Below are 27,596 nucleotides of genomic sequence, written 5' to 3' on the forward strand. Positions count from 1 at the left end.
TGAACTATGCTAGTTTTTGAAAAGTTAGACACTGATGTTATTGGCAACTAATTATAATTAGTTACCAACTTTTTTTTTTTTTTCTTCATCTCAAGAGTTGCAAATTATAAAGGAAATTCATCTGTTGATTCCAAAAATACCATAATTATATATTTGTCATGTCTCCATTGAAAGATGTACTAAAAGTTTAGTAATGAATGAACAACTAATTTCAACTATCATACAGTAATACCTATGCTGTCTTAAAAATGAGTCTTATTCATTTTAAAATTCTTTTAATTACATTATTTATTTAGAAATGCTTGCCACTCAGAGAGTATTTCTTATAGTCCATTTTACTTTCCCTTTTAACCCATCACACAAAGGATTGTTCTTCCTCTATATGTGTCATTTGCTATGCACATACATTTGAAAAATCAGCGAAAAAATAATTCCAAATTGTTCACTTTTTTGATGCCACCTGTATTTTCAGTCTTTTCTGAGCAACTGTGAAAAATCCATTTTTTATATAAAAAACATATTTTTAATTAATTTTTGAAATTAAAACTCTTTAATGTTTTTTAAAATATTTTTTGTTTTTTTTTTGAATAAAATATATATTTTAAATTAATTTTTGTAATTAAAATTTTATTCTTTCTGATTTGCATTTTGGCCAATGCATTGCAAATCAAAAAAAATGTCAACAGTTTGATATCAGATGATACTTCAATGTCACGAAGCCAGAGAGCATTACCAACTGGAGGAAAGCCTGTGTCAATAATGCCAGCTAATTATCAATAATTGTATATGACAAATGTCACTCAATAGCAATCTGTACAGGTTCATCAGTAGTTATTGCCATTCACATCTAGTGGACCAATTTGTTTCTTCTTTTTCCTTCAAGTTTAACATAAGCAAAGAGATCTTTGCTACTTTTCTTTTACGTTTTAACCAAAGATTTCTCAAAATCTGCTTTAGCCTACCAACCCTGTTAGTTACTTGATTATTGACTTATTTATACTTATTGTAATAAGTAGTATAAAGAAGATAATTTGTAATCATTAATAATTTATAATGATACTACACATGTTTTTTTCTAGCACTATTCTTATCAGTTCATCTGACATCCATTCAAGTCTGAACCTTTTAGCATTAGTAAAGACATATGATGCAAGAAAGCAAGCTTATACAGCATCAGCTAAAAAAAAAAAAAAAAAAACCTAATTTCACCCATCCGCTTGCTCCAGATGTTTGTCTAGTTGAGTAGGATTTACTCAAAGAGTAAACACTTCAGCACACTGTGATCACTGCCACCTAGTGGTTCCTTTATCTGCAGATTCTTAATGCATGAAGAATCACTACTGATAATCAGATCAAGAGTATTACTCTCTCTTTTTGCCTCTCGAACGTGCTGCTGTAGAAAACAGTCATCCAATAAATCCACAAAAGCCTTGCTAGTGTGTGTGACCAACCCACAAATTCCAGTCAATAACTGGGAGTTTAAAATCCCCCATTATAAGACAGTCTGATTTACTGGCCCACTCTATTTCTCTGTGCAGTTTTTTTATTATACTCATCAGAGTCTATGCCTATAACACACTCCCACTCTCAATTTTGCTTTCCCAATGCTTATGTCACACCAAACTGACTCAGCATTGCTCTGTCCACCCATGTTGACTGGCTGTTAAACCATACAGCCTTAAAAAATACCTTTCAGTTTATACAGTTTTTATAGTAAAGAACTGGGATACTATTTCAACACAAGCACAAGCTTTGTCACTGTCAGAACAAAAAGTGTCCCCAGGCAGTCATGGCAGAAAAACATAATACAGTGTTGTATTATTTTCTCAAGCTATACAAAGCTTAGTATATATGCTACCTATGATTACTTACATATAACAGTCCAACTGATGTTGTTATCAGATACATATGCATCTGATAGCATCAGTTGGACTCGTAGAAAATTTGTAATTGTCTAAGACTATTGTGATCATCTTTGTTACATCTATGATATTGATGAAGGTGTATCAGGCTTAATGTCAAAGTTTGCTGATGGTACAAAGGTTGGCAGGGTTGTTAATGACAGTAATAACAGTATTTTACTGAAAACAGGATCTAGAAAAGTTGGGCAGATAGACTAAGAAGTGGCAACTAAAGTTTAACATTGACAAATGCAAAGTGCTGCACATGGGTAGCAGTAATCCCAGATAAATGTACCAACTATGTTGTACTACACTCAGGGTAAAAAAAAAAAAAAAAAAAAGACCTGGTGGTAATTATGCAAGCAGATATGAAGTTTTCTGACACTACAGAGAGCTGTTAGAGCAGGTCATGGGGTCTTGTCAATGATTTACAGGAATTTTGCTAGGTGATTATCCCTTTGTATAAGGCAATGGTCAGGCCAAAACTTGAGTACTGCGTACAGGTCTGGAGGCCTCATTTTAGGAAAGATGTAGATTTTCTAGAACAAATACAGAGAAGGGCAACAAGACTGGTTAGGGGAACAAAGGAGTGCTCTCTTACCAAGAAAGGCTAAAATTCTGTAAATTGCAGCATCTGGAGACTAGGCACCTACGATGTGATTTGATTGAGATGTATAAGGTCTTGAATGGCTTGAGCAGCTCAATGCTGATGAAATATGGGATACTTCCTCTTGCTCAGATTACAAACCTCAGGGGACATAAACTGAAATTGAGGAACGACAGTTGTAGAATAAATGTGTAGAAATTTGCCTTTAGCCAGCAGTAGTTGATTGCTGGAACAAACTACCATCTGTTTGTGGACGTTGATAGCTTAAATAAATTCAAGGAAGAAGTGGACAAACTTTTGGATCAAATGGGTAGGAGATTTTTGGATCAAATGGGAATTTTTTTTTTTTTTTTTTTGGCTGATGCTTACTTGCATCATATGCCTCTGCTAATGTTAATGCTAAAATATATCCCACATTAATAAATTGTGATTACTGCCATGTAACGGTTCCCTTGTATGAGGATGCTTAATACATGAAGAGTCGGTACTGATAATCAGATCAAGAGTATTGCTTTAACTTATTACTTCTCTAATGAGCTGATACAGAAAACTGTCATCCAGAACTGTTTTTACAATGTTGCATCATTATACTGGCAAGGTTTTTTTGCTACTCCCTGAAGAATTACTTTTTGTAGGTGGAATTGTTTGTTGATTGTGTGAAATTGGACACTTGGCATTGCAGGATTATTATTTTTTTTTATTATTATTATTTATTTTTGGATTTCTTAACCCATTAAGTGTTTTCTGTATGGTATACAGTACAGGCTTGCCTTCTTGTGGCAAGGATAGGAATCAACAAAGTGTTCATTTAGTAATTTCTGCTCCTTGCTAACCCCATGGACTCACATCTGGTGAGTATGGGCTTGGCACACCCAGGGTCCTGAGCTGTATGTAATCATTCTTCTCTTTCTCGGTGATTCTCTCTCTTTCTCGGAGTAATTCAGAAATTTTTTTTTTTTTTTTTGGCTGGTGTAGCATAAGCCTCAGGCTTCCTTGCACCATATAGCTAATAATAAAAATAAATGGACAGCCAAACAACACTCCACACATAATGTACAATGCCCTCATTACACACCTGACTGATTTGGCCGTTTTCTGCATCAACACGGTGGCACTCCTATATCATTGCTGCATAATGTTTTTATAATGTCTGCATTTAATGAATTAACCAATACTTCATATTCATTAAACTTATTTACCATGCTCCTAGGTTTATTGTATAAGCAAGTATGTGTTTGCTTGTTTGTTCTCTTAGTAACTCTAACTCAGCTCATAATTGCTTGTCCCATGGAAGGACCCTTCCCCCCCCCCCCTTCAGCAGGCCATGTAACCCCTCACCTCTGTTTTCCAGCTCTGCATGTCCAAATAAAGGCAAGATAGGTTGGGGGTTTTCAGACTTATGCATGCCATGATATAATTTCTGTGGTATGATACAGTTAAAAGCAAAGAGAAAATGCAAGTGTGAGTGTTCTTACAGACTGGAAGATTACTATGTGATGTGATGTGATGTGTGTGTGTGACGAGGCCTCTATTTGCAGATGGAATGAGTGAGAAAGCATGAAAAATTGGGAATTCGCCATAGGGGACAAAAATTTTTAAACCAGCTAAACAATTGTTGTTTACATCAATGTTAGGAAAGCACTAGGAGAAAGAATATTCTGTACTTCATCGTCACTCGTGAACCAGGTAGTATCACAGGGCTGGTAGTAGAGGAACTTCTAGCAGAAAGCGAACACATAATTGTAAGTTGCATGATGAAAAGAGAGAGGTCTTAGTTGCTAAAGGCAATGGAATGGGTTTCAATTAAAAAAAAAAAAACAGATTATGACAGTATAAACACACTATGATCACTATCAATTGGGAAGATCATTTTAGCAGAGGGAAGGCAAATGCAGAGCAATTTTGGAATACCTTTAAGGCAGCAGTCACAGAAGCCGTGACTTGTTGTATTTATGTTGTACTTAGAACACACCATTATACAATAGATATGAGAGCTGTAGACCAAGAGAAAGCAGTACTTGATCTTTATCAACAATGACTGTATTAAGAATCTTCAGGTAAAGAAACCACTGGGTTGACAGTGATTAATAATATATTGATGTGGGCTATATTTAAAGATATGACTACTGTCAAGGGAAAGGGATTAAGGCAGATAGGTATGCTATAATAAGTCTTTCTTTAAGGATGCAAAGAAAAGTAGTAAAGAATTCATTGTTTACAAGGTGTTGATCAAAAAATTCAGTCCTGGAATCTTTTTATCGCACCTCATAATTTTTTAATATTTGAGAAACGATGTGGCTTACTGGCTATTTGGATAGATTTCTTCAAAGTAGTCTCCATGATACTGTATATACCAATTCTTCTGCTTCTGCAACTTCTGGAAGCTTATCTTATATTCTTTCATGAATTAGGCAATCTGCCTGTTCCAATCTTAAAGAGGTCTGCCCATCTTTTCTTTGGTCTTCCTCTGTCTCTTTTTCCTTTTGCTCTATATGTGTAAGCTAATTTAGGGAATCTATTATCTTCCATTCTTTCTACATATTCTTTCCATCTTTGTCTATATTCTATAATTTTTTCATTAATTGAGTAAATCTTTAATTCATTTCTAATATTTACGTTTGGTATTTTATCTAATTTTGCACATCCTTTAACATATCTTAAAAATTTCATTTCTGCAGCTTGTATTCTGTTAATGTCTCTTTGTTTCAGTATCCATGTTTCAGAACCATAAAGAAGTGTTGGTATTGCCATTACTTTGTAAAATTTCAATTGTGCTTCTTTTCTTGTTTTCTTAGCCAGAGTTCTTTTTATATATTTTGAAATTTCGCCAATTTCTGGTTCATATCTTCTTCAACATATGTTATATCACATCCTAGATATTTAAAATGTTTTGCTTGTTCTAATATTTTATTGTCTATAACTATTTTTCTCCTTAAAAGCCATTGTTCTAGTTTTCATTGTTGATATTTTAACTTTATATTCTTGTATTATTTGGTTTAATTTAAATACTGCTCTTTGTAAATTATCTTCACTATCTTGAATAATTACTTGATCATCTGCAAATAACAGTGTATTAATCATATTCTTTGTATTTAAATATATACCTGTATTAATTTCTTCTTTCCATTTACATATCATATCCTCGATATATATGTTAAACAACGTTGGTGACAAGCTACATCCCTGTCTAACTCCTTGATTTATTGTACTTTCTTCTGCTAATTTATTACCTGTATTACTATTTTTGTTCCTTGATATAAACTCTGTATTATTTTTGTAAGATGCTTTGGGTATCCTTTATTACTCAATATGTCCCATAGTTTTGTCTGTTTACTCGATCAAATGCTTTTTCATAATCTATAAATGCTAAATGTGTTTCTAAATTAAACTCTTCATTTTTCTATTATTTGTTTTAATATAAATATATTATCTGTACATGATCTTCCTTTTCTGAATCCTGCCTGTTATATTAATATTTCATCAGAGATAATTTTAATTCTATTATTTATTATTTTGCTATACATTTTATGTAATGTATTTAGTATGCTAATCCCTCTATAATTCTTTGTATCATTTCTATTTCCTTTTTTAAATATTGAAATAATTTTTGCTATCTTCCATTCTTCTGATATTTTATATTGTTCCCAACGTTTATTAAATAAATTTAGTATCCTGTCTTTTAAAAAACTTTCTCCATACTTAATCAGTTCTGCATTTATACCATCCATTCCTACCGCTTTCCTATTTTTTGTAGCTTTCAATGCCTTTTACAATTCTTCCTTCATTATCGGATCTATGTCACTAACTGTATCTCTTCTATTTGATATGTTGGGTCTTTCCACAATTCTTCATAATGTTTTTTCCATTGTTCTTCCTTTATTATATTTATTCTTGAAGTGTCTTTCTCTGTTGCTATTCAAGTGTTTCATCATTTTATATGCCAGATTTTGTCTTCCATGAACATCATGTTCTATTGTGCATATAAATCTATCCCATGACTCCGCTTTAGCCTTCCTTATTATCTTTAGTTTTATTGCATTCTTGTTTATATATTTCTTCATTCTCACTTGCCTGTTTTGTATATATTTAAGATATTTGTCTTATCTTGTACGGCTTTAGCTATTTCTTCATTCCATATTTTTACCCTCCCACCCCCTCTTCTTATAGTTTTTCTTGAATTGTCCTAGTGTCTCTGTTGCTATCTTTTGAATTATATTTTGTATATTATTCCATTCTTCTTCTATTTGTTCTCTCTCCGATGTTTTACTTATTTCGTCTTTAATCCTTTTTTCATGTAAATTTTGTGTACTTTCTTCTTGAAGTAGATATACTTTATAACCCAACTCCTCCTTCCCCTGTTTAATAGCTTTTCTCTTCTTCCATTTAGCCCATAACTCTGTTTTTGAAGCCACTAAAAAAAAAAATTATCTGAATTGATATCATATCCTCTAAACACCCAAGTATCTCAACACTGTTTTGCTAATTTTTGATTTACTATTACATAGTCTATTATTGATTGTGTACCTCTTGTCGACCATGTATATTTATGTATATCACGTTTTCAAAAAAATGTATTTGTTATCTTTAAATTATTAAATGTTGCAAAATCTCTTAATTTATATCCATTTCCATTTACTTTATTTTCTCCATAACATCCCATAATATTTTTTATTGACTTATTCCCTACCCGAGCATTATAATCTCCCAAAATAACTACATGGTCCTTTTTTGCATTCTTATCTAGTTCTTTTTGTAACTGTAAATAAAATTTATCTGTTTCTTCCACTTTTCCATCTTCTGGAGCATAAATTCCAATTATACATAAATAACCTCTGTCTAATTTAAATCTTACTGTTATTATTTTTTTTTTATTTATAAATGTGAATCTCTGTATTTTGGTTTTCCATTTCCGATCTATTAATATTGCTACCCCTCCACTAGCTCTTTCCTTTTGAGCTACTCCACTGTATATTATTGTATAATAATCATAATCTTTCGTACCTTTTAATTTTTTCTTTGTTTCTGTTATTACTGCTATATTTACTTTCTTCTGTTTTAAATGTTTAAGTAGTTTGACTTCTTTATATCCTAATCCTCCTCTTATGTTCCATGTTACAATATTTAAAATGTCCATTATGCCTTTTTGTTTCCTTTTCCCGGTCCGAGTCGCGTCCCTTTGTCCGTCCGGTTTTCCTCTTTGAGCTTTGAGTTTTTATTTTTTTACATGGGAAGGAAACCAGCCTCCCACACAACCCCCAACCTGGAGGACTAGTATGTTACTCTTCGTCTGATCCCTACCCTTTGACCTATCTGGCTAGGGTGGCCCTACTGGTAGTCTAGCTACCTGCAGCATAGCTCTCTGGGTCATCAGGATACTCAAGCCTCCCCACTGTGACAAGGTAGTAACATTTCGGGAGGACTTCTGGAAGCATTACTGATAGGATTATTTTGGAACTGCTAAGAGTTCCTGTGTCATGTTCAGAATAATTTTCTGTCATTGTAAACCCGTGACATTTTCAGGGGACTTGAAACTTGGGTGGGGGGACCACAGAGAACTAAATTCACTGAGCTTAGCACATGGGGATCATAGTGATGGAGTGCTTCACAAGGAATTCTTGAATGGAAAATATTGACTATGTAGGGGCATTATCATGATGCAAGTGGCAATTGACCAATGCTGTTTTCTCTAAATAACATTGGTCGATTGCCACAGAACTGCTTTATAGTATTCCTCGTTCACTGTTTCACCATATGGAACAAATTCATAGATGAACAATGCACTGATCACGTTTGCTCATGACTGTCTTGATTTTTTGGCCTTGGAGAAGATAGCGTTTACCATTGAGAGCCCTGGGCTCTTGTTTGCAGGTCATAGGAATACACGCATGATTTGTCTCACTAATAATTATGGAAAAAAATAGTGTGGGTCAGCAGCAGCACATTGATAAAGATCCTGATGTGGGAACTTGCTCTCTCTCTCTCTCTCTCTCTCTCTCTCTCTCTCTCTCTCTCTCTCTCTCTCTCTCTCTCTCTCTCTCTCTCTCTCTCTCTCTCTTTCTATGCCAGAAATGTATCCGATTTTCAAATCTTGTGTAAAAATCAATATGTTTCAAGAGAAATGCCAGTTTTGCAGATAGTTGAAAATTGATCACTCCTGATCAGATGATGCATATGAGTTTGCAGATGACTTAGTGTTATGGATGGACTTAACATATTTTTTTATGGATTTATGTTATGAATGGAATTCTTTGGCATATGTTGTTAAGCCCCGTGCTGTTTTCGATATTTATTAAAAATAATGATGTAGGCAAATGAAGTTTGTTTTAAGTTTGCTGGTGATAACTAATCAGGGTATTTTATCCCATAGAGATCTGCATAAATTGGTAAATGCTGATAAGTAGGAAGTTTAGGTTTCACATTGGTAAATGGAAGCTACGCTACACTTCCTTACCATTAATCTCTGAATAACATTCTACATTGAGTGCTGGTACCACCCTTAAAATAGTGGAGAATGAAAAAGACCTATGGGTTATTGTACAGTGAGACATGAAGTTCTCCAAGCAGTGCAGAGAGGCTCCTAGGACAGCTCATGGGGTTCTTTCAATGATACAGAAATTTTGTCAGCAGTGACAATGTGGTGATTATTCCATTGTGTAAGGCTGGTTGAGCCAGAGGAACCTTAGCAAGAAACACATGAATTCTGTAAATTGCAGCATGTAGAATCTAAGCATCTGTTAGGAGACCTAATTGATGTGTTTAAAATTAAGGTGTTGAGAAAACTAAATGCTGCTGGCATTCATACTCTTTCTCAGATGATGCACACAGGGAGACATAAATTTAATTGGAATAGCATTAGTTAGTATTAGTAGAGACACATGATGCAAGAAAGCAAGCTTATTTGGCGTCAGACAAAAAAAACCAAAAAAAAAACCTTCCCATTTCACCGATCCATTCGCTACAAACATTTGTCTGGTTTAGCCTTGAATTTATTTAAGCTGTCAACTTCCACTACAGATGGAAGTTTGTTCCAGCAATCAATCACCCGCTGGCTAAAGGCAAATTTCCGCACATCTATTCTACAACTATCTTGCTTCAATTTGAATTTATACCCCCCCCTCGGATGTGGAATCTGAGCAAGAGAAAGAATCCCATCAGCATTGAGCCTGCTCAAACCATTCAAGACCTTATACACCTCAGTCAGATCACCTCACAGGTGCCTAGTCACCAAATGCTGCAATTTGCAAACTTTAAACCTTTCTTGGTAAGAGCACCCCTTTGTTCCCCTCACCAATCTTGTTGCCCTTCTCTGTACTCATTCTGAAATGAGGCCCCTCCAGGCTTGCACACATTACTCAAGGTGTGGCCTGACCATTGCCTTATACAAAGGGATAATCACCTTATCCCTGCAAGCAAAATTCCTGTAAATCATTGACAAGACCCCACGACCTGCTCTGACAGCCTGTCTGCACTGCTCAGAAAACTTCCTATCTGACTGCACAATTACACCCAGGGTATTTTATCCCATAGAGATCTGCATAAATTGGTAAATGCTGATAAGTAGGAAGTTTAGGTTTCACATTGGTCACCCAGGTCTTTTTTCATTCTCTACCACCCTGAGTATAGGACCACACAGTTGTTATGTTTCTTTGGGGTTACTACCCATATGCAGTACCCTCCAGCACATGACAGTAAGACAAAACAAATGGCCCTCAGTCCCCAGCGGCTTTCACTCCCCCTCTTATGGCAGCGAGAGGATCGGAGTGGAAGCAGAGGGTGCTAAGAATCTCTGGGTACGGCCAGGCTGCCATGCACAGAAACTGAACTTGGCCTGTTACAACGTAAGATCGCTCATCAGTGAAGACAGGATATTAGAGCTGGAAAAGGAATTAGAAAATGTGAATTGGAATATCATCGGTTTGGCTGAAACAAGAAGAAATGAATCACTTATAAGTTTATCAAGTGGAAATCTGCTGTACACCAATGGAAACAGTGAAAGGAGCAAAGGGGGAGTTGAGTTTCTGGTCCATAAAGATATAAAAAACAACATTTTGGAATTCAAAAGTACATCACAAAGGGTGTCAAGACTATTACTCAGGATTTTTTAAAAGTACAAGCATAAAGGTTATAATGATTTATGCACCAACATCAAGCAATGATGATGAAGAAGTTGAAGAAATGTGCACAGAAATTGAGAGTCTTCTAGATGAATAGAAAACTCACTGCACTATCATTATGGGGGACTTCAATGCTAAGGTTAGAAAGAGACAAAAGAGCATAGAAAGGGGAACTATAGGAAAATTTAGAATTGGTGAAAGAAATGAAAGAGGTGAAAGACTTGTGGAATTTTCAGAATTTCGAGGATTGTCAGTAATGAACACATTTTTAAAGAAAAGTGTGAACAGAAAGTGGACATGGAAGAGCCCAAATCGATTAACAACTAATGGAATCGACTTCATCCTCACTAACAGAAGATATATCGTGAATGATGTTACCGTCCTGAACAAGGTAAATGTTGGAATTGATCACAGAATGGTAAGATGCACACTTGATATAGATGTAACAAAAGAAAGAAAAAACTGACTTGAGTAAATAATGTGGTCTTTGAGATGACAGAAGAGAAGAAAAAGCAGTATGTACTGGAACTTAAGAACAAATTTGAGCTTCTGCAGATGGCTCAGGACCATGATATCGATGAGGAATATTACAACTTTCTGAAAGTGATAAAGCCCAAGAAATCCAAAGAAGAAAAAATTAGTCAAGAAACACTTGTCATGATGAACCGAAGACAATAAATGAAGAGCAAGAAAAACACTGACAAGGAAAAAAATTGAGTATACTGAGTTAAGCAAAGCCATTAGAAAGAGACTTAGAGAGGACATAAGAAAATTTAACACAAGAAAAGTAAAACAAGCATTAAGGGAAAACAAAGGATCTAAATCAGCAGCCAAGAGCAGTAACACAGAAAGACAAATGATACTGAAACTGAAGAATAACAACGATGATGTACTTATAAATAGCAGAGAAGGCATAATTCAAATAGCAGAAGACTACTATAAAGAGTTATACAAGGAGCGAGGGAATGATGCCAGCAGTGGGGAAGATGGATCGCAAATTAGTAACACACACAACATACCTGATATCCTTCCTGATGAGGTAGAACATGCATTGAAGAAAATGAAGAATCAGAAAGCCCCGGGGGAAGATGAAGTTACCGTAGAGTTGTTAAAATTGGGAGGAAGGGACATGACACAAAAACTGGCAAAACTCTTCACAAAATGCATTGGGAAAGGTGTTGATGCCTAAGGAGTGGAATAATGCAATCATAGTTTTGCTGCATAAGAAAGGATATAAATCAGAAATTGGAAATTATAGACCAATTTGCTTGTTATCCCACATCTACAAGTTGTTCACAAAGATCATTACTAACAGATTAGAAAGAACACTTGATGAGAATCAACCGAAAGAGCAAGTTGGCTTTAGGACAAATGAATATAAAACCAGTGTATACTTCCCACTGTGACTTATGGAAGTGAAACTTGGGCACTCACCAAAAGAATGGAAGAGAAGCTGAGAACTACACAGCGAAGAAGGAATGAATTATATTGGGAATCAGACTGTTAGATAAGAAGAGAAACACATGGATTAGGCAGAAAACTCAAGTAAAGGACATTCTTATCAAAACTAAAGAACTAAAATGGTCTTGGGCAGGACACATAGCTCAAAGACATGATGACAGATGGACTAAGAAAATAACAGAATGGTACCCAAGAGGAGCTAGAAGAAAACCTGGAAGACAATACCAGAGATGGACAGATGAAATTCGTGAGTTTGTGGGTAGTAAATGGATGGCCATTGCACAAAACAGAAGGAACTGGAAAGTTGCTGGAAAGGCCTTCATCCTGCAGTAGATTGAAAATGGCTGATGATGAATGTATGCACTACTTTGCATTTGTAAATGTTAAACTTCAGGTGCCACTTCTCAGCCCATCTGCTCAACTTTTCTAGATCCTGTTGCAGTAGCATACTGTCATTAACATCCCTGCCAACCTTTCTATCATCTGCAAACTTTGACATTAAGCCTGATATACCTTCATCAATATCATTGATAATTATACAAAACAGTGGTGGGCCCAACAGCGAACCCTATGAGATTCCACTAATAACATTAGTTCATGAAGAGCAGCATCCATTGATTATCACTGTCTGTCTTCTGCAACTCAGCCACCCTTTTATCCATTGTAGTAACTTACCCTTAATACCATATTGCTCCAATTTGTACAGTAATCTTCCATGTGCAATAGTGACAAAAGCTTTCCTGAAATCCAAGTATATGATATCAAAATTATTTTTTGCATCCAGTTCCTTTGTATTATACAACATCATAGTATCCAATCATATTTGTTAGAGAAGACTTTCCTTTAACAAACCCATGCTGTGTCTGAATTATTGTTGCAGACTTGTCTAGATGATTTTGCAATGCATCTTTAACCAGTGACTCCATTATTTTACCTGAAACAGAAGTTAAACTAACTGGTCTGTAATTACTCGTATCACCCTTAGATCTCCTTTGTCAATTGGGGATACATTTGCACATCTCCAGTCCGTAGGGATTTCCCCTGCATGCTTTCACAATTATGGCTAAGGGTTTGCTTACTTCCTTTGCCACTTCCTTTAATATAAATGGATAGATCCCATCCACTCCAAGTGCCTTTCTTATGTTTAAATTCAACAGTTTCTCCTTCACTTTGCTCTCAGTTATTATAATATCATTAAGCATCCTGTTACAGTTTGATGAACTTCTGGCATTCTACCTCCCTTAACTCCTCATGTGTGAATGTAGATGCGAAATACTCAATCAGTTTATCTGTCTGTCTGAGCAGGATCATCAACAGTTGAACCATTGATATCAAAAGGACCAATCTGATTCGTCCCCTTCCTTTTAGAGTTTATATAAGTAAAGAAGTCCTTGCTGAGTTCTTAGCAACCTTTGCCAAAGATTTCTCATAATCTGCCTTCACTTGCCTAATCTCCTTTGTGACTTGATTACAGACTAGCTTATATCTGCCATAGGCTTCTGTGTCTCCTGATAATTTATATGCATCCCATGCATTTTTCTTCTCTGCCACAAGTCTCATTAGTTCATCTAACATCCATTTAAGCCTAAACATTGAACAATATTTCTTAATCAGTATGAAAAGCCTAGTAGCTTCCACAATTAATTCCTTGATTGCCTCACTTAGGTGAAACACGTTAATTCCAATTTCAATGTGAAAAGCATGCTGGTTGTGTTTTCTTGACAGCAATGGAATTATGTCATCTGGAACATACTGTGAATAATGATTTTTACAAAGGTAGAATTCGATGGCATTTGTGGAATGATGCATTAAAAACATTCAAAGGAATGGTGCACAGGAGATTTGCCCCCCCCCCCCATCATTACAATGCCTTCACTTTGTAATGTCGCCAGTCAATCCTTTTTGGCTGTGCAGTAATTTCTGATCAAGATTCTGGTCTACCGTCTGCTGAATTTGCAAAATCCAGTAATTTTATCAGAATTGAAGGGGGGGAAGAGATTATGATGACCTCACAGTCCTAGAACAATCACAAACTACATTTGCAGTTTCAAACCCTTTACTTTCACAATGTATCCAACTAAGGCAGAATGTCTGGGCTCTCTATATCAGGTTGCAAGGAAACTTCATTGAAAATAGCAGCATGAAATAGTTGTTAAAATTGTAAGTACAAAGAAAAATGTATGGTCTAGAAACTTTTTTGATCATGCTTCATACTTATCAGAATTGTATATATAACAGAATGTTGTTTTATGAAGGTTCAGTTTGCTAAATGCATTGATCTTATTTTGTGGAGATGCGACTACAAATTGTCACAGTAATGTGTGCTGCCGCTTTGAATGAAAAGCACTACTTCAATGGAGAAAGGAATAAATAGCTTTATACTTTTTTTGGTGTAGTGTTTCTTATTTAAAGTGTATAGTACAATATCAAGACAACTTGTGATGAAGTTGCCATAATATGAGATGCATTCATTTTGTAGAAAACTTTATTCACTCGATACTCTAAAATCACCTACAAATTAATAGCTCTCATAGCACGAGACATTTGTCTTAAATTCATTGTGCTTTTGTTAAAATTAATATTACTAATCACATTTGTGATTAATAATTGGAATTATTAGTTAATTATAAACTTTATCCTAGATTCTTAAATAAATACAAATATTGTATTATGTATTTTTTGTAGTTACTAAGTCAGTAATTTATTATCATGATAATAAATCATATGTGTTTAGGAAGAAAATATAATTCTTTGACTTCTTAAAAGATAACAAAAAAAATATCACATCATAGAAATAATGGCATTTTCACTTTCAGGTATTTGTTGAAATCAGCATAAGAGAGATAATATAAGAAACTTTGTATTTGCAAAATAAGGAAAGTTGTAGGATCTGCCTTAAAAAAAAGCCTTGGTTTGTAATTGTAAGCATGTTCCTCCAGGTTTCTATTTTATTATTTTATAAGTATTTTTTGTCCAATCTTTTAAGTTTACTTAGTCCTTAAATATATGCATCAACTCCAATGTTTTAAAACTCATTGCACCATAAAACTACCCTGATCATCCACCTGTAATTTCTGTACATTTTAAGAAAAGGTTTTGTTTCAGTTTCTCTATTAAAAATTCAAGGAATCTGCACTGATAAGACAAAGATAACCAAGTACATTAGATAGGTGTACCTGCTACCCCCAGGTACACCTATTTAAGGACCAACTTTTCAGCAGCATGTTGATAGGTGAGAGTGTTTTAATAGCAGTAACAGGTAACCAACTGTTCTTTAGACTAAAAAAAAAAAAAAAACCCTGATGTGACCTTGGCTAGGTAACTTTATGCAGAAACCAACGTGCAGAAAAATACATGACCCGTTATTAATTATTGTGCTGTTATAGCAAAACAGTTATAGTAAAGATCTGAATTCTTCTGGCCATGGTTGACCATACATAGTATATATGTAAAATTACTTATAAAATTTATGACTTAGCTATGAGTGAAACATTAAAAAAAGTAAGACAACCAACCATTAAATTTATTGCCACTGAGTAACAAAAAGTTTTTACTAGTAACTTAATTCATTTCACAAATATATGTTATCATAGTTCTAATCTCAGTGATACCTATTTCCATGTATAATGTGATAAGAATCACTTACTTTTTCTGATGGAATCTTGATTATTGGTTTCCTCAACCACAACTCATTCCTTTTGTTCTAATTATTTGGACCCTGATTCTTTCTACTTTTGGGGTAAATATGAATACTTGTATATATGAGAATTCTTATTTCCTCATCTCAGACTTCCTGATGTGAAATCTCTCTCTTTTTTTCTTCTTTTTTTATCTCTTTTAAGTACAACTTTACTCCATTCTGTCAAATTCATTTATTGTTGTCTCTGTTGCTCTCGCAACTGAGCAAACTACTTGGAACATATTTTTAAGATGATAAGGATATTACAATTGCCCTGTATCCAAATCTCCAGCCTATTTTCTGTCTACATTAAAGCTTTGCAATAGTTATGAAAAAGCTATTTAAAAATCAAAAATTAATTTTGAGAAGTCTGAGAGTATAAATTTGCCTGTAATTCAAATTGTAGTTTGGCCTTCTGGTCTCTTGCCAAAGATTGATTTTCTGTCATTCATACTTCCACCTCTTTTACATCCAAATGATTCTATTGTATCTTCATATAATAAAATTGATTCATTACCATCTTAATTTCTCTAACCCTGGACTGCCAGTCTTTGTAAATCTCCTGTTACCATACTAAACATAGTTCCTCCACTGATCCCATCCCCTGGTTTTCTGAAAGAAAGAGATTACAAGGATCCTGAAAAATCTTGATGCAAGAAGCTTCCGGGCTCTCGCAGTAATCTCCACATGTCCTTAAAATCTCTGCTATTTTATATTGACTTCTTACACTTCTTATTCCACTAGTGTTTTTCCTTTCTGTTCAAAATTTGCTCATATCCAGCCAAATCCTAAAAAGGATGACAAATCTTTCCCCTCTAATTATCATCCTATTGCAAATTATAAATCTTATCTCTTTTCAAAGTAATGTTTCAGTCTATCAACTACAACTCTAAAACTATCTTAATATTAGTAGTGGTAAATGATGCAAGAAAGCAAGCTTTATACAGAGTATCATCCAAAAAATAACTTCTTACATCGCCTGTGCATCCCCTCCAGTAGTTTGTCTGGTTCTTCTTTGAATTTATTCAAACTCACTTTCACAACAACAGTTTGAAGTTTGTTTCAACCACCCACTGGCTGTAGGCTAACTTCTGCACATCCATTCTGCAACTATCCTTCCTCAATTTGAATTTATGCTCCCTCATGTGTGTGGTTTGAGAAAGAGGAAGAATGCCATCACCATTGCATTTGCTCAATCTATTCAGTCTTAAACAGCTCAATCAAATCACTTTACAGCTGCCTAGTCTCCATTGCAGTTTGCAAAACTAAAGCCTTTCTTGGTAAGGGTACCCTTTTTTGTTCCCCTTACCAATCTTGTTGCCTTTCTCTGCATCCATTGTAGCCAATCTACATCCTTCCAAAAATGAGGCCTCCAGACCTGTATACAGTACTCAAGATGCCACCTAACCATTGCCTTGTACAATGGGATAATCACCTCCATATCCCTGCTAGAAAAATTCCCATATGTTATTAACAAAACCCAATGAGCTGTCTCCTGGCAGCCTGTCTGCACTGTTCAGAGAACTTCATATCTCACTACACAATTACCTCCAGATCTTTTTCATCTTCCACTATCCTGAGTTTAGTACCACACAGTTGTTAAGTTAATCTGGGATTACTGCAGTACCCTCTAAAACTTCATTTCTCAGCCCGTCTGCCTAATTTTTTCTAGATCTTGTTGCAGTAATATACTTTGATTACTGTCAGCTTTGGTATAGTCTGCAAACTTAGATGTTAACTAATATACCTGATATGCTTTCATCAGTATCATATTAATATAATCCTGAATCCTTTTATCTTATTAATGCTTTCTGACATGGATACCTTCAGTGTTTATCCACTGTTAATGTCTTTGCTTGATGTAACTCATATGTGACATATTCTATGGAAAAGTTTATAGAAATCCAAGCAGTTTGCTTTTGATTAGGTTTAGCATATAGGTCTTCTAATCAGGCTTCTATTTTATTATCCACCTTGTGATTTTTCATCAGGTGATCATTTCACATGTAAAAGGTAATTGGCTCTGTCTTCTAATTTCTAAACTGACGTTGGAATCTTCCAAGGTTCCATTATTTTAAGCACTTTTTGATTCCTGTATATTAACCTTCCATTGCTAGTACAGCATCTGACAGATGTCACTTCAAAATTTTTTTGTTATTTTTTAAAATTTGTAAATTAAATTGAATCTTCTCATGTACATTTCAATATATTATGAATTACAAGACATTAATATTTTTGTGTGACATTTAAGATGCCAGATGAGCAGAAGCATCTGTCTTTCTTCTGGGCAATTCCCATTCCCTTGTGATGTCTGTGAAACACCAGCAACATGTACGTAACCTTGCCATAGAGTTTTTAATTTTATTGGCTAAATGCAAACAGCTGACAAAAATATAGACATTGACTTGGTATCTGGACTTCAATCTGGGAGATCGGTGACTTTGAAATTCTGAAAAATATAAAACTTTCTTCACTTTGTTTATTTTTGTTCAGTATTTTTTAATTGGGTTTAGCAAATCTTAATTCACAGAACACTGTTTTCAATTCAGTAAGATAACTAAAAATTAATTTTTTAGTTTTCTTACTGAATTTTTTATTAAGCTTTGACTAAGTACATATTCCCTGTCACGAACTTCGGCATTTTAGGCTTTTGCTAACTCTAATAACGGAAATTAATTTTTTATAATTAAGACAAAAAAGGGGTATCACACAGACAGACACCTATGTATTTATGTTAAATTGAGGGTGCAAATGTTGGAAGATTAATTTTCTTTTTTCCATTGATTGAAAATCCTATCTGTGACCTTGCTGATGTTAGTGTGCTGCATGCCACATTTCATTTTAACAGTAGGTAGTCTGTTTCCTAGAAGTGGAATTATTAAAACAACAAATAAAACTCTATGGATAAAAAAAAATAAATTCATTTCAATAGTCTTCCATGACAGTATAGTTGTTTTGCTATGTCACTCATTTGGAGAAGTCTTGAGTTCAAAGCCTGTCAACAATTGGAGGAATTTCTCAGATCCTCTTCAATCGAGGCCATATTTAGTTAATCTTAGGCAGAAGGAGTAGGGGTTCCCCTTGTGAGTTATGCTGGGTTTTTCAGTCTGTGCCCACATGCAAATCGGCCTGTGAACACACACTTCAACCGACAAAATACACATGCATGAATATGGGTTATTTCCAAGAATTGTTAAAATGATAATTATTAAAGTAATAATTCCATTTCAACAGACCCTTTTATGCACAAAATAGCTACAGTATCTCAATTATTCACCTCTAGTTTCTGAAATGTTGACCTCTAAATAATTTTTCACTCTTTCCATTTTCATCTTCAATAACACTGATTTCTAGACACGATCTTGTATCTTTAGTGCAGATAACCTTGATGCCTAGCATTTCTTGACATTATGCCAAGAAATGTTGTGTATTCTATGTACTATATTATGTTATTCTTGTAATTGCTATAAAGTTATGCTTATTTTGCTTATTCTGCATCAGAAACACTCTACTTTCTTTTTCTTTTTAGAGTTACTTTTCTTATAAGCAGCCACTTACCGTGTACAATTCACAAATGCATTCCAACATGGAATATTGTTTCATATCTAGAGTGGTATCCACAAAATTTGAATTAAACTTCTAGGCTCTGCTCATTAGAAGGTAGCTAGGTTAATTAATGATCACTCTCCTTATTACACTGTTTAGTTTCTAATGCATGCCTTTTCTACAAATATATTTGTGGACGCTGTTCTTTGGAACTAGCATCTGTAATTCTACCTCTTCCAAACCAATCTAGATACATGTGTCACCATCCATTCACAGTTCAGCTGCAAACTCTCTGAACTAACTTCTCTTCACATTTATACCATCTGCCCATTTCAAACAGCTTACCACCTTTTATATTTCCTGAAAATTACAATTTACAGAAATTATTTTCAACGCAAATTTTAACCCCCAGACTGCACATGATATTGGAGTATTGTTAGTTTTAATACCTTTTGTGTTTGGGGTCATCATTAACAAAAAAAAAATTAACTTTAAAAAAAACCTTTCTTTTAAAACTTTTAATATTTCACTGAAAATGCCCGATTCTTACACTTTGCAACTGACAGAACTTGTCCTTTCTATGTGAATAATTCTTTGCACTCATAATTAATCTCTTTGCTTTCTTCTACACAATTTCTTCAGTTCCATTTGCGTCTTATGCAGTTTCCAAATTTGTGTACAGTAGTTAAGATGTGTTCTCACTATTTCTATAACAGTTACCTTTTTGTTTCTGTTGACAAGTTATTGTATGCTACCTATACAATCCCGTGCAGATTATGGCAGCTTCTCTTCTTTGATGAGGGAAATCATGACAGATTTTATCTTTAGTATTGTTATTATTAGAATCAAAATGATGCAAGGAACAAGCTTACATAGCATAAGGTATTAAAAAAAATAGTAATAAATAAAAAAAAAAAATTTTTTACTCACTTTGCCCATCTCTTTTAATAATTTTGTCAATTCCTCCTTTAATTTGTTCAAACTATTCACTTCCACAACATCAAGTGGAAGTTTATTCTATTGATCACTTTCTCTGTGGCTGAAAGCAAATATTTGTATATCTGTCCTGCAACCATCTCCTTTTTCACTTTAGATTTATGTTCCCTCATGTGCACCTTCAGCATTTAGTTAAACCATTTAAAGCTTCAAACGCTACAACAGTGGTTTTCAACCGGGGTGCCGCAACAACATTCTTGGGGTGCCATGTAATTTGGGTTTAAGTTACTTGAAGTTATTATTATTATTTATTTATTTTTTAAATTTATATATTTACTTCATTATAAAAAGGGTGCAATATAAAGAGTATGATACAATATCCATTGTACCGTATCTTTTTAATTTTGTGGTGATCTATAATTGATCTTTATTTAATACCTCTATATAAAGAATAAAATTATTATATAGGTATATATTAAAAGGTTGAAAACCACTGTGTTAGGTATTTCTTTTGGCCTAGGGGTGCCGTGAAAAAAATTACTGGGACAGTAAGGGCGCCGTGAACCGAGAAAGGTTGGGAACCTCTGCACTACAATATGGTCTCCTCACAGATGCCTAGCTTCCTGACATTGCAGTTTAAAGAATTCAAGTATTTCCTGTTAAGAATACTCTTTTGTGCCCACCTGAGAATGGCAAGTAACCTTGTTGCTATTCTCTGTGGTTGTTCCAACAGATTTACATCCTTCCTAAAATGAGACTTCCAAACCTATGTGCGATACTCAGAATGCAGCCTAATCATTGCATTATATACCAGTACCACATCGAAGTTTCATTGTAAGGGCATGATTAACCAAGTTTTTGAGTTTTTTTTTTTTTTTTTTTTTAAGATAGACCTAGGAACTTATATGCATACACTTATAAGCATGGTTGGGGGGCATATCTCCCCTAATACACCCATGTTATATACAATGGAACAATCAGTTCTTTGTCTTGCTGGAAAAATTCCTGTATATCATTGACAAATTCCATGAGTTGCATCATAAGTATAATTTTACTTCATTTTGTCCTAGTAGCCTGTCTGCACTACTCAGCAAACTTTGTGTACTGCACAATTACCTAAGTCTCCCCCCCACTTTTCCCCATTCTCCATTACCCTGAGCTTGTATACCATCCAATTGGTGTGTTATTCTTGGGTTATTTCTACCCAATTGCAGAAACTTTGGATTCATCAAAGCTAAACCTCAGTTGCCGCTCAGGATAGTTGTGCATCTTTGACTTTATAATTTTCCTGATGAAACAAAAGATGGTGTGGCATACTGATTACTGTCATTAACTGCCCCACTATCTTTTGTTTCATCAGGAAATTTAGACATTAAACTTGATGCATCTTTATCAAAATCATTAATAAATATTGAAAGCTGCAAGTGATCCAGTGCAAAATCCTGAAGGATTTGGTGTTGGGTCACTAACTTCTTCTGTCATTAACCAGCCATTAAAAAGTTATTCATTGTATTAATTTATCACTAATGACACTTCATTGTACACAAAAGAAAAAGTTTGTGTGTGATTTTAATTTATTCTTAATAAATTATATCAAAATTATTTTTTATTTTCCTGTTTTTTCATCACTGCCTCAAGTTTATCATACTTGATATAGTTTTCCTTCTTAACTGAACAACATGAAATTCTATGGGTGTTGATGTCATTAAGAAATTGACCAAATAAAATATCAGAAGTGCAGATAGTTTTGATTATTGCTCATTGAAATTTTTTTTTTAATGTTAGCTGGTTAATGCGAAAGTTTGCCATGAAATTAAAATATTATAATCTTAAAGGCTGTAGTTTTTTTGTTTATTTTATTATTATTATTTTGTAATGTAAGAGAAATTTGATTTTCAAATATTTTTGAATGAAAAATTTTTATTTTATGACCACTTTAAAAAGTTGCAGTGTTGAATTTTTTTTAAGTTTAAAAAAATTTGTTTTGGTATTTTGTTAGTCTTCTAATCACCCTCCAGAAACAATAACTTTCAAATAAAATGAGTGGCACACACACACACACACACACACACACACACCCTCTCTAACAAAGATAAAAGGAAAGTTATAGCTTGCTAGTACCAGCAGGATATAGCATTCCTTTTATTGTGGTTTCTTGTTTACATTAAATGTAATCTTTATCCCACCCTGATGGGAATAGCGTATTAACTACTTGTAATTTCATTCGTATTCCACCTTTGACTTTATAATTTTTCCTACCATATAAGTCAAATTAACAAATCTTATATTAGTCTACTTCATCCTTAGAATCAGCTCTGTAAATCAAACAGTATTTGCACTCTCCAGTCTTCTGGAACTTCACTTAACCAAAACTGCCCAATTATTAAAACTAAAGTATAGTGACATCCCTTTTTGTCTAATTTAATATAGCTGGATAAATTTCATCATTTCCTGGTTACTTTTTTGCTTTAAATGTGATATATTCTCATTAGGTACCCTTTTTGATGTTAACGAAGTACCTAATTCTCAGTAATTACTCATTTCAAACTGATCATAACTTCAAAATGAAAAATGATAATTGTTTATGTACTTGTTCTGTTAACCATTACGTTAGTGTGCTTTTGTTTTATAATTTATGCAGCTGTATTGACTTAGGTATCTTAGATTTAGAATTAATATATAGTTTTCACTCAACAGTACTTCTAGGAAAAATATTAAAAATGAGACTTTTCATTTTGTTTTTGCAGATCAGAATAAGAATATATTGAAGCAGAGAATAATCATTAGATTCTGGTGAATAACAGACTGCTAAGTCCAGTTTTTGCTCTACTGAATACATAGCAGAAATATCACCAAAGTGGACTTCGTATGTGGGTGGCAACATTTGACAGGCAGTGAAAAGCTAGTTGGTCACAATTATTAAATTCTCTTAATAAATAAAGTTAAATTAATTTCCAAATAAAGTTTACTTACTACAAGGTGATCATTACAGTATATTGTAGCACACACATTGGAAAAAAATTGGCAAAATTTAAATTCTGTTGTTTTCTGCTAACTTAAAATCTTTGTTATTAATCAGGAGAGTGATGTCATGGGCTTATGTTAGCAAATTACATTTTGGATGGTGATGGCTTGCTGTGTTTGTTGTTAACCCAGCAATAGTATCGTCCCCCCCAACAGGGCCAGCCAGATAATATTTTATCCTGGTGGCTCACTGGGGATTAGTGGTTCATTCTGTTTGTGCCTTCCTAATAGTGTCTTTAGTCTTATATATACTGCTGTTTTTTTTAACTATTTATATTGTTTTTCACTTTGTGAAAAGTGAGTGGCCCTGAGAGGGTAGATGATATTGTTTACATTACTCCATTGTTTCTAGCTAAGTCATTGTGTAGTGGAGCACTGCTTTTCATTAATAACATGCAGGGGTGGGCCGTCCCAAGGGTGAAAGGGATGCACTGCACCCAGGCACCAACATTCAAGGGGTGCCTGAAAACCTGAAACTTAAATACACATATGAAGAAAAATTTAAAGCTGGGGGGGGGGGGGTGCCACATACCCTAGGAATGCTCCTGATAACATGTTTTTCACTATCTAAAAGCTCAAAGTTCACCACTTGTGAGTATTAATAACCAGAAAATAAGCAAAATTCCAGGAGAGTTTGTGGCTATGAACAGTAAATTAGCTAAAAGTATTCTACTTTATCAAAAATGCCAGAACATTATTCTGATAGGTAGTGTGCATCATGGAGACTAAAGTTATTGCTTTCAGGTGGGGGGGGGGGAAGAACTGACATGAGTTGTGTGCTATCAGCTGTATGATATCAGCCAGAATACCATACATAGCAAAATTGGGAAATCTATATATAAACAAATTAGGGAATTGAAAAATCCATGGTGATTTTTTTCTTCCCTAATGAATTTAGAAGGCATCAATTTGCAAGTGACATGCAGGTGTTAATATGCCAAGGAGGCTCTTAATAAGAAAAATAAAAATTTCCCTCTGGGCCAGTGGTGGCTCTAGATGCTGATGCTGCTAGATATAATTTTCCCTATTTCCTGACACGGCAGTGTAGTTTTATTACTACACTGCCCTGTCAGGAAATGGGAAATTTAAAATGCATTCCAGAACTCATTAAGCATATGTTATTTGTGTTTAATATTTTCTGTAAAATGTTTGTGTACAGTTTCATCTCATTAGGATTCTCCTCATTGATAATGTGTCTTAATTTATTCTCAAAATCAGGGGTGGTCCAAGGCAAACTGTAGAAATGACACCCCTTCCCCCAGACCCCAGGACAGTTGAGGTTTCTGATAAAGTGTAAAACATTTTACTGAGTTATTGTCATATTTATTAAATCATTGCTTATCGGATTTGTGGACTGGATTACCTGGACTCCACATTACAAATTAAAAAAAGAATTTCCTAAAATATTTAAAAATGTATTACTTATTATTTTTCGTAGTAAATAAAATATTTGACATATTAATATATCCAGGAAATGTAAAGAAATGGATAATAATTCATATTTTCTGCCATATGTGTATGGGAATTGAAAAAATGACATCATTACTTTATATTTTAACTTTAATTTGTTTTTCTCCATGAATTTGGCAACCTATAGCCCGCTGTAGTTCACATTTATTGATGGGTCATTGCTCCTGCTCTAAATTCTTGCAGAAATTTGTCTTTTTCCTATTTCTACTTTATCAAAAATGCCAGAACATTATTCTGATAGGTAGTGTGCATCATGGAGACTAAAGTTCTTGCTTTCAGGTGGGGGGGGGGAATTTTTATTTAAGAAATAAAAATTTCTTTTTATTTAAGAAATTTTTATTTCTTAAATAAAAAGGATGATTTTAAAAAATAAATTCTTAGAAATGAACTACAATAATACCCCGAAGTTACGCGATAGGTGGGTCCGACGAAAATCGCTTAAGTCGAATTCACATAAGGCGGGGTACAATTTTGCATATAAATACATAAATTTTGTTTAATTGGGACCAAGGACTAACAAAAACACTAGTTTAGAAGAAAAATATTTAATAAAATTGCAGTTATTTATACATATTAATATAAAATATGTATTAAAAAATAAATGATTTATGTAAAAAAGTTATTTCGATGTCGATGGCTTCATAAAATCTAACAAATTCGTCTGACGACACAGCGCCTTCTTTTTTCACACAGAATTTCTTCATAGCAAGCTAATAATTTTTTTATTCCTTGCTTTGTAGCTATAATGTGTTCTTTGTTGGAGTCTATGTGTTCTAAAATTTTTAAGCCCTTTTCAATTGAGTTGAGACCTTCTGTCAAACTTCCAATTGTCGTGTGCTTTTCTGGTTGAACTGGGTCTGAAGTGTCGGATACTTCAGTGACGTTTTGCTCACGCATCTCTATGAGCTCATTCATTGTCAGCTCCTGACTATGTGAATCCAACAGCTCATTGACATCATCACCATTGACTTCCAAATCTAATTGCCTGGCAAGATTAACAACTTCTTCTATCACATGAGCGACATGATCAGTTTCTGGCATTGTTTTCGTCTCGTTTTTTGAAAAAAAATGGACAAAGTTTCTTCCAGACACCATTCAATGTTTTTTTGTGAATTTCATCCCAAGATTCTTCAATGATTCTTACGGCATCTAAAACATTGAATTGTTTCCAAAAGTCTTTAACAGATATCTCACTATTTTGTCTCATAGCTTCATTCAGACGTGCAAACGAACGCCTTGTGTAATAAGCCTTGAATGTTTTGATGACTCCCTGGTCTATCGGTTGAAGCAAGCTGGTTGTGTTTGGAGGCAAAAACACAACTTTCACACATGGGTCGAAATTAATTAGGGTGGCAGGAGGGTGACCGAGTGCATTGTCAATAAGAAGCGCCACTTTAAATGGAATCTGTTTAGACTTGCAGTAACGTTCGACTTCGGGTATGAAGTAGTGACCAAACCAGTCCTCAAAAACGGAAGTTGTCACCCAAGCTTTATGATTTGACTTCCAAATCACTTGTAAGCTAATTTTAGATATACACCAAACGAAAAAATCAAGAACCGCGTAACTCCGAGTTCACGTAAGTCGGAGTATTACTGTATTTTAGTAATGAACTTTAAATTTTATGTTCACAGTGTGAACTACATAATCTGAACTGTGATGGCATGTGTTGCACTCATTCTTTGAGTTACTTATTTAAAATTTTCATTAAAAATAGCTACTGTAGATATGAATATATTAGATATTCTAAAAGGTTAGACTATACTTTACCAGCAAGAAGAAATTCAATAAAATATATGTTTAATTTATGCTATTTGCTTTTAAAGCTGAGGTGTAAAAATTGCCAAAAAACCCATCTTTGTAACCAAATGGTATTTTCAAAACAAAACAAAACAAAAAAAAAAAAAAAAAATCACTAGTAATATGAAAATGTTATTGTTTTTTAAAAAAATAACTATTGCAGCTATGAACTTAAAATTTTTATATTTTCAATGTCAACAAGTATCTTTGATATTTTTTTTTTGTAAAAATGAATGAAAAATGTGTAATAAATGAATGAATACAGAGTCAAGAATACTCTGCATTGCATTTTTAATCATTGCCTCCATGACTTTCCCTATCACTAAAGTGGGTGCAAAAAAAGAAATTCTGCTACTCACTACATGGAAATGGCACAGTAATACTATTTTGCCACTCTGGAGAGCTTATGTTAGGATGCAGTTGCTGCCAGGTTTCCATGTTAACACAGCCCTAATTACTATTTTTCTATCCCTCAAAATTTATGCCTGGATGCTGTAGTTACCTGTAAATGTTACCTTTGTATTTACCTGTGTTACACGGAAGTTATCTTCCATGTAACACAGCTCTGACTGCAGATTCTTCAAATTAATTTATTCTTTCTTTTACCAAACACTATTCCAATGTATTAAAGTGCTGCCAAGGATTTTTCATCCATTTATCTTAGTGCTGCTAAGAAAAATGGATATTGTTCTTTAAAAAATGTGATTGAATAGTGCAATACTCAGAAGTGGGGTTTGTGGGAATATGAATATATTGTGTCTGTAATGGGATATATTCTTCAGTTGGTTATCCTCTTGCCGAATGATAAAAAAAAAAACCAAGTTTCCAAGTTTATCATCTAGCAAGAAACTCTCTCCCAAGACCAACTAAATTGGCTTCGTTGTGGAAAAAGTCAGTGACAGATCCTCACATAAAGGAAGTTTTACCGGATCCCCCGAGATTCCAACCCTGACATTTATTGCATATTTGGAAGTCTTGAAGCTGCCAGTGTGTGTGTGTATATATATATATAAACTTAAGTGAGAATAATGATTAAAATAAAATGCTAGTAGCATGGCAA

At 34.1% G+C, this 27,596-nt stretch overlaps 1 protein-coding gene across 2 annotated transcripts in view; it reads left to right on the forward strand.

Moving 5' to 3' along the window:
* LOC150081010 (TAR DNA-binding protein 43-like) overlaps positions 1–23,770 on the forward strand; it is a 42,268-nt gene extending 18,498 nt beyond the window's left edge. For both annotated transcript variants that reach the window (XR_016547353.1, XM_090380606.1), the window contains one exon: positions 22,992–23,770. Coding sequence is in view for 1 of the 2 variants with exons in the window: in XM_090380606.1 (XP_090236732.1) it covers positions 22,992–23,012 (21 nt within the window). In the remaining variant the exon portion in view is untranslated. The remainder of the gene's footprint in view (positions 1–22,991) is intronic.
* The last annotated feature ends 3,826 nt before the right edge of the window (positions 23,771–27,596 follow it).

Source organism: Mastigoproctus giganteus, chromosome 9 (assembly GCF_048544385.1).
Source record: "Mastigoproctus giganteus isolate SK-2022 chromosome 9, ASM4854438v1, whole genome shotgun sequence".
NCBI lineage: Eukaryota > Metazoa > Arthropoda > Arachnida > Uropygi > Thelyphonidae > Mastigoproctus > Mastigoproctus giganteus.